Genomic DNA, 8,666 nt, shown 5'->3' with positions numbered 1-8,666 from the left:
ATAAAGCAGGGGATGCTTTAGGGCGGGGCTACACAGTGATTGACAGATCTCTACCAGAGACGTATACGTTCATAATAATCCTTATTGAAACGTTCGGTAGGTCAGAAAACTGTGCTCCTGTTCAATAACATCTGCATGAAGGACAACACAAACAGCGTTTGTTTAAAAAATCAATGTCAATATTGTATTTCTTAAAAACGTACAAATGATATTTACATTCAAGCAGCGAAACAAACTGGTACAACAATGTACAAAAGAAAACGATTCTCTCCTCGTGCTCTGCGAGAGCTCAACCGATGTATGGGTTCATAATGAAGCCTGTGATGGCGACGCTGAGATGTCAGAGTTAATCTCAGCAGCAAAGCAGCAATCAAATAATGGCTCACTGAGGACCGTAAACTTGACGTAGGATGAAGTTCAGCTCGAGTCACTTACAGTGTAAAACAAGTCGGTGGTGACGGTACATTCCAAACACGCAGGTATCGGATCATTTACCTGCTTGCATTTACACATCTTGAATGTAATTTCGCCGGAGCCAGGCACTTAGTAAACCGATCTTCCTGCAGACCTGTACAGCAACTGAAAGAAGTCTGTCATATTTACTACCTTATGCAAAAAAAAAAGATACGGCTTTCTAAAAAGATAGACAATTGCCATTTTTCAATAATTAACAAACGAGACTGTACAAGAAAACAAGCATCACAATAATTAATTGTAAGTCTGTGAATCAGGAGTTCGTAAACCGTTTGCTACGACATCGAGTTGAGGAACTTGCTCTCTTCTGCCAGAGCGGTCAGCAACGAGCTCATGTCCCCGATGGCCATGTTGCCCGTCCCTGCCGGCACCGACGGCAACATCACTGAGTTCCTGGGCGTCGTCAAGCGAGAGGAACTCCGGGACAAGCTCTGGAGCAGACCGGGACTCAGGGTCCCTGACATCAGGCTGGAGTGATCCCCGTCGTCCAGCATGCTGTCGAAGTCTATCTGCGCCTCCTCCAGCGGCGTGATACGGTCCACAATCCTGGAGTTTTCAAAAGGAGGTACATCCACCACAAGAGAAACACGGTCCAAGTTCCCATTGGGCTCAAATACTTGAATCTGCCCTGTGTAGTACAAGGCGTTGTCGTCAGAGAAAACTCCACTCAGGTGTCTTGTTTGCTGCATCCCTATTGGCCCTGAAAGGTTCCCGTTTAGAGATTTAGGTTCTGTTGGGGGTGTTGGCTGATTCCCTGTTTGCAAGGGATTCAGGTTGCAATCAGAAATCATAATTGACCCGTCACAGTCTTCAATTTTAACTTGCACGGGCGGAAATCTAGCAAAGTGCACGTCCGTGGTCTCCATGTCAACTGGCTCCTGTTTGCCGGTGGTGCTTAACACGCTAGCGTTAGCATCGGTAGTGTTGCTACACGGGTGATAAGTGGTGTTGCCGTTGTTGAACCTGTAGTGAGAGCCAAGTGCTTCGTTGAGATTCGACGACTGCTGGAATCTCTGCTGCCGGACGCAGTTTGCTCCTGGTTCGGTATTTGGCTGTTTGCACCTCTGCTGTGTTGTGTTGAGGGTTTGAATCGTTGGCTGGTTGGAGCTGAGGTTGTTGTGAAAAGATCCAAAGTTCTGGTTCTGCTGAAGGACAGCCAGGTTCCCTCGGACCTGGAGTTTGGAGTAGTGCTGGCCGGCGTCGTTCCTCTGAGCTGGTAAGTTACTGTCCGATGGACACATCAGCCGTTGATGCCCTGGACTCATGCTGGAGGTGGCCACAACCTGATCGGGCAGATTCACGGCGGCCATCCTTCTCTGATAGTACGCCTGATGATGGAGGTCTTGCTGATTTGTCGACACTCTGTTGGTTGTGTCTCTGTCGTCAGACAGGATCAGGTCTTCTTCAGGGATGTCACCCGTTATCATTCCCATGGAGACGTTTTCCAAAATGCTGGGTGGTCGCTGGATGTAAGGGTAGCGGTGGGGGCTTGCATCCTGTCTCAGGCAGCCTTGCAGTCGGCTATCTACCGCAGGAGGCGGATGGGGGTGCAAGGTCACTCCACCACTCAGTGTGCCCATGCTGTTGTAGCGCTGCATTTGTGGCTGTCTGGAATAATCAATGGCCGAGGGTCTCACAGGGTCACTTGCTCGGCGGGCGATGTTAGACGACGGGACCTCATGAGGCATCAGGCTCCGTGTGGTGTAGCTGCTGTACTGCCTGGAGGTGGAAGACTTCTGGTAGTCCCCACACAGTGCCGTGTGGGTCTTCAAACATACTTGGTCCATGTATGGAAGAGGCGTAGGCGGTGCACCTCCAGTGGCGGCGGCGTATTTAGCCTTGAGGCGGTAGTGCTGTGCTGGGGTCAGGCTGAGAGGGCCGGGAAAGCCCCCTCCTCCGTACCCTCCCGCTCCTCCGCCACACTGGCTGGTCTGACTTGAGCGCCGGGACATGTCGGCAGAGATGGGGTCATAGGAGTCGGCGGAGCTGAGGTTGCTGGGGCGGTTGGCGCCGAACTGCGAGGCCTGGCTCGAGCGTCGACTAGAGTAGCAAGGGGAGATGCCTGAAGAGCGGCGGCTGAGGGTGTAAACTGAGCTCAGGGTGCTGGAGGTGCTGTCACGGCGTGTTGAAAGAGTTTCCAGCAGAGTCGTTTTACCGGAGCTCAGATCACCAAAGCCGGAACCAGGGAAGGACACCGGACCACCACCCACACTCTCGAGGAGGGACCCTGTGAAGGAACAGATGCAAATGTTAGACCAGCATCTCGGTGTCATCGGGGCCTTTTAGACTCTTAGTAATGAAGCTTTCAGACGACTTAGTAACTAGCTGGTGGACAAAATGGAACATCTAGCAGCTAAAGAGTCATTGGTGGAGACCAAACCAGAGATAAAAGTCGACCACTGTCCTGCTTTCCCACTCACCGTTTGCCAGTATGGGTGGGAGCTTGGTGCCGAGGACCGGGGCCGTCGGGTTGCCGGCCCACCGACACGAGTCCCTCACCATGTTCAGCCTCTCCTTCTTCAGATGCTCCAGGCGCCGGCTGATGCCGAACCGCTTTCGGAAGTGGAGACCCATGGCCGCGCCCCCGCCGGTGGATTCGTCCCACCCCGAGGACTCCGCGAAAGGTGGGTCGTCCAGGGCGCTGAGGTCCCCCAGGCTTCCCCCGCTGTGCGCCGCCATCTCTACTCCACTGTCATTGTTGGTGGCACTGCCAAGTGGTGATGGTTCGCTGCTACATGATGACTGACCGCCAGGGCTGGACTGATACATCTACGAGGAGGGGTGGATGGAGGAAATGCAGAAAGATAAGGGTTCGTCCTAAATATACAGTTTTCAGAACAGAAGTGGAGCAGTGAATCTTTTATCCTCCCCCAGCTTAATTGTAAATAACGAGTGTTTTTTTGGGGAGGAGGTGGGGGGTGCACCACAGATTACAGGCTGTCTTAGTCCGTCTGTGAATTAGAAATAAGCAGGATGAAAGGCTGCTGGATCCCAAGCCAGAGCGCCAAGGCCAATCATCACTAGACGTGATCACGTTTCTCCAAAAAAATAAAAACTCTTTTAGGTGAACAAGACTCTCTGCTTGTCACACTGACTTGTTTCAGGTTTAGGTTTACAGTAAAAAGCCGTTTTTTATCATGTACTTTACATGTTTCCTGCAGTCCTTAATAACACAACGAAGCAAACGGGAGTTAATTTGTTGCATATTGTTCAACACTATAAATAAACCTCCCGTATCTCTTTCCTCAGGACAATGACGGTTCCATGCTTCTCTCCTCTTAGACTCTAATGTATTCACTGATAAAAGCTGTCTTGATCACGGCGTGATAGCCGGCTCCGTCTGCGCTGAGGGCCGCAACCAATTCCCAGCGTTTGAATATTAATCCTGGAGTGTCTTTTATCTCTGACAGGTGTTTGATAGGTCTCTACTGTTGGTTTAAACTGCCTGCGTGAAGGAAAAGGGACGCACACGGTGTCAGAGACGACATGCAGCGCAAGTGTTTCATAGGTATGACGAGATAAACCTCTGTTCAGTATGACTTCAAATGTATTTTGTGTTGTTATTAAAGAAAAATATACATAAATACAGTTATGATATAAATATTATTTAAAGAGGAATTTGGACAAACAAATTGGACAAAGTCCTGCAGCAGCTGATGAAGAAATGAAGTGATTTCATGAATATGGAGGACTGAAGCTGCCAACATAAAAAATAAATAAAGATATATTAAATGTACCAAAAATAATATTAAAATTGTTTCAGCTCTATTCTCTTTTCTGAAGAATCCGTCGGATGTGAAAAAATGTCAATACAACAAATATTAAAGTAAATAATACAGAAATAAATTAATATATATAAAAATGATTTAATACATTTTAAATAAAATTTAAAATAAATGTCAAATAAATACATTTTAAAATGAATAAAAAAATAAATAAAGGGGAAATTAATTAGTCACATTTAATCAATCAATTAATTCCTCCAATGTTTTTTTAATATTGTTTTTGGTACATTTAACAACATATTGATTTATTTATAAAGTCGTGTATTTATTCGTGTTTTATTTTGGCAGCTTCCAGCCCCCATACTACAAGGACAGCTTGTTATACAATAACTGACAGTCAGTAGTTCATAAGTAAACATGATTGATAAATCTGCTGCTCGAATGTGTCGGCTTCATTGTCTGATGTTGAACACAAGAAAGGAAATAGATTCCCACTAAAACATCACTTTTCTGTGGACTGTATTTGCTTGTTTATGTCTCAGAAGCTTCCAGATTCAAGTCCTTCCTTATTTTGTTTCTTGGTCAGTATCTCCTTTTGGAATGAAACGGTTCATTGTGAGTAAAATGGCAGAAGATGGTGAAAGATGTGATAATAAGCCACCGGTGAGCTCACCTTAACAAAGTCTGTCCGTTAGGAAAGTTAGGAAAGGAGAGAAGTGAAGATCATCAAGCAGCAAGCAGAGTAAAGGTTAAGAGGACAGATGGACTACAAGTAGACACTCCATGAACAGATAACACTGCTGGTACTCGATCTCACCACAGAGGTCTCCGTCTTGATGGACTTGACGTGCAGGTAGTCCTCCACGCCTCTGGGGGAGCTGTTGTCCGACATCTTGTCCTCCCTGTGGATCCGGTCTCGGTGCCCCGCCTCGTTCTCGCCGTTCTCCCTCGGCGCCGGCGGCCTCGGCGGCAGGTCGCCGCGCTGCTTCTTGGTGACGTGGGCCTCGGGGCCGTGGACCGTCTTCACGTGCTTCCTGAGGGAGCTGGGATCCGTGTAGCGCTTCGTACAACCGGGGATCTTACAGACGTAGGGTTTCTACGCAGACCAGGAAACGCATGGACAGGGGTTAAAGGTCATAGTTCAAACCAAACAGAATTTCACTTCGGTGGTTATTTTAACCCCAACGACAATCTAATTAACTAATTCACCATTTATTCTTTATTAAGAGCCTGTATGTGAGGGTCAGTGAGTCAAAGGCACCTCGTTGGAGTGCGTCCGGTTCTGGTGCTTGGCTCGGTCCGAGGCGTTGGAGAAGGCCTTGTTGCAGCCTTCGTGCTCGCAGACGTACGGTTTCTCTCCGGTGTGCGAGCGCAGATGAGTTTTGAGGTTCTCCAGGCGGGAGTAGGCCTTTGAGCAGCCCTCGAACTGCAGAGGAAAACGTTATCAGGCTTTTAAACATCAGAAAGCCACATTTTTATTCATATTTTAGAATCATGTAGAGAACGCATCTTAACTAATTAAAAGTTGAATTAATAAGCAATTCTGACTATTTGTAGACCAACTAATTAAACCAGAAAATGATCTGCAGATAGATTGATGTAGAAAATAATCAGCATTACTTATTTTATTATTTTTAAACATATTTGCTCCAGTTTCAGTCGTTCATTCTGAACATGAAAGAACATTTCTTGTTAAATCTCTGAACCGTTGATCTTGTGGGTCATGTTGGAGGAGAACTCTTCAATCTGTAATCTGTGAAAGAATCCGTTAATCTGCTGCAGTGACACCATCTCTAAACTCTGTTTGAGCTTTTATTAACACAAACAAAGAGATCTTCCTTCCTGGCTTCCCAGGAGTGTTAGAGTGTGTTTACCGACTGTGTGTGTGTGTGTGTGTGTGTGTGTGTGTGTGTGTGTGTGCAGAAACATGTACGGTGTTTAGAGAGCGTGAGCGGACGCCCTCCGGGGGCAGCCGAGGCCATCCGTTACCCACCGTGCACTTGTGTGGTTTCTCCCCCGTGTGCCGGCGCATGTGAACCACCAGCATGTACTGAGCTTTGAAGGGCTTCTGCTCCCGCGAACACTCCTCCCAGCGGCACACGAACTCCTTCTTCTCTCCGTGGATGTGGTCATTATTGATGTGCTGTGGGACACACACACACACACACACACACACACACACAGAGCAGTGAGAGGTTTCCTGCAGAGAGTTGTCCACTAAGAGGCTCTCATGTTGTTCTCTGCAGAGATCCATCTTCTGCGGGTGAACCTCAACGGGCCGCTGCAGCAGAGGAGCTGTTACACTAATTAGGACGGCGTAGCTTCTTTTACACGTGTCGGGTTTCACAGTGAAATCCAAATATTCTCCACAATAAACATGAATCTGATTCATCGGGAACGTTTTGTTTTCTGCCAGCGAATTATTTTTCTAAAATCAAGTTTATTTTTCTCGATGCTACTGAAGCGACTTGTCTTATATCTTTAGAACATTATTATTATTATTGTTCTCTTTTCTGACTACTTTAGTTGATGGGACTCTATTTTAAACAGAGATTATTAGATATTCATCTCATCGTGTCATTTCTGTCCTGAAGTCTCTACTTTCTCTTAGCTTAGCATAAAGACTGGAAGCGGAGGGAAACTGTTAGCCGTGGTTGTGGTTTATCATTTCTTTAATCCAGACAAACAGAGAAAGGGAGTCACATTCTGGGACTATTTCTTGTCGTATCCATCCGCCCAGCACTGACCTGCAGATATAATCTGTGAGCACAGGTTTTGCTTTCTGCAGACGCTTAATGGCACCCAACCTGGCAACCTCTAAAACGTCCTACTCTGCATGTTGCATGGCTGTAAAGCACCAGAAGAGGAGGAAGAGGAAGAGGAAGAGGGCGCTGGTCCTCCAGAACAAACAGATCTGTGAGATGTTTGTCCTTACATCAGAGGAAGTAAAGTTTACGTGAAACGTGTTTTTCATTTGAGAGCAAACGAACCGTAACGACGCCGACGGCCACGATCTCGACCGCGCTCTCGTCTGTTTACAGGAATCGGTTCAAAGCATCGGAATGATGAAACGGTGCGAGGTGTCCCCCTCACTAACCCCTCCCCCTCCTCCCTCTTCTCTCGCTCTGCTTCACTGGAAGTGAGGAATGCTTCAGACTGAAGAAGAGAAAACTCCAAACAGAGTTCAGAGCCGGCTTTCTCATCAGACTTCAGTCCGACGCACTAGAAACGGACAGAACGGTTTATCTCTGCAGCACTTTCAAACACTTTCACTTTCTCATCCAAGATGATCGGTTCAAGGTTTCTGATTGTCCTGCAGAGATTCAAGAAGAAGAGTTTACAACAGACTCTCTCCATGAAGCTCTGACACAGGTCAGCTTCTCTTCATGCAGTTACATGTAAACCTGGTGAACACCTCACCGGTCTAAATCGTGATCCGGTCATCTTTTCTTATGCACAAGAACATTTACATTTGTTGTGCATAAGAAATACATTTTCAAGTAAATTTAAGTTACTTTTACTTGAACAAATTACTTTATTTGCTTTATTATGTTGATTTTACTTGAAACATTCTGCTGACTTTATTTGGAAACAGAGTTGCTTGTTCAGATTATTTCTCCTCATAAATCTTTATTCATGGGGCTCAGAAGCTGCATGAAGAGCTTCCGGTCGGATGGTGTTCCTTCGTGTATTTTCTAGAACGTCTCCAGATCTCCGGGACGTCCCGCTGACGGTCGGGTGTGTATCTGTTTGGCGGACGAACACACACTCACGTGGACCAGCTGCTCCGGCGCGTCGTACTCTCTGCTGCAGCCGTCCCAGTGGCAGTTGGTCTCGTGGACGGCCTCGGGCTCCTGCTTGCACTCGTCCCGGTCCGCGTCGTCCTTCGGGTCCGGCAGGCTGCCGCGGTGGATCTGTGGAGGGCGCGGATCAAACGGAACATGTGGAACCGTTTACACATGTTTCACCTGATGTGGACATTAAATTACAGGCTGAAGTCCGTCACGCTTCACTGCAGCTAAACATTTGTTTGACAACCTGGGACGTTGTGTTTAAGACTCCAGGTTCTCTTTGTAATTAAGAACCCTGAAGAGCCCACAACGTGATCTCTGTGCTTCTGGATCAGAGCGTGAGATCACACTCAACGTCACCAGAACTACAGATCGGCTTTAAAAGGTCTAGAAATACAAAACACACACAACTCTGACCTGAAACCTGCTCCAGGTCTGGACCGTCAAGCTGCTCTTTGAGGACTAAACGTCCTCACCGTCAATCCGTCAAAACAACATCCTGCTCTGTTCCTACTCTGTGAAATGTTCCAACAGAAAATATCTGTTTCAGAAGTTTCACTTTCAGACAAATGTTGACTTTCCAAAACAAAATGTCCTCACTTTGCAAAAATACCATCTGGACATTCCAAAGACATTTTCTATTTCCTTTCATGGACTCTAACGTCCCAAAATGTCC

The 8,666-nt window shown here is 46.9% G+C and overlaps 1 protein-coding gene across 1 annotated transcript; it reads right to left on the bottom strand.

Moving 5' to 3' along the window:
• Positions 1-729: 729 nt before the first annotated feature.
• Positions 730-8,113, bottom strand: LOC116378093 (zinc finger protein GLI2-like; the record flags this gene model as incomplete). The annotated part of the gene is made up of 6 exons (XM_031839909.1): positions 730-2,701; positions 2,895-3,243; positions 5,017-5,295; positions 5,461-5,625; positions 6,193-6,342; positions 7,973-8,113. Coding segments are annotated over 6 exons (3,036 nt in total), but the record flags the coding sequence as incomplete, so codon positions are not given.
• Positions 8,114-8,666: the final 553 nt, after the last annotated feature.

The sequence above is a fragment of the Anarrhichthys ocellatus genome, unplaced genomic scaffold (genome assembly GCF_004355925.1).
Source record: "Anarrhichthys ocellatus isolate YVR2014 unplaced genomic scaffold, GSC_Weel_1.0 scaffold2057, whole genome shotgun sequence".
Lineage (NCBI taxonomy): Eukaryota > Metazoa > Chordata > Actinopteri > Perciformes > Anarhichadidae > Anarrhichthys > Anarrhichthys ocellatus.
This window is presented reverse-complemented; position numbering and strand designations above follow the sequence as displayed.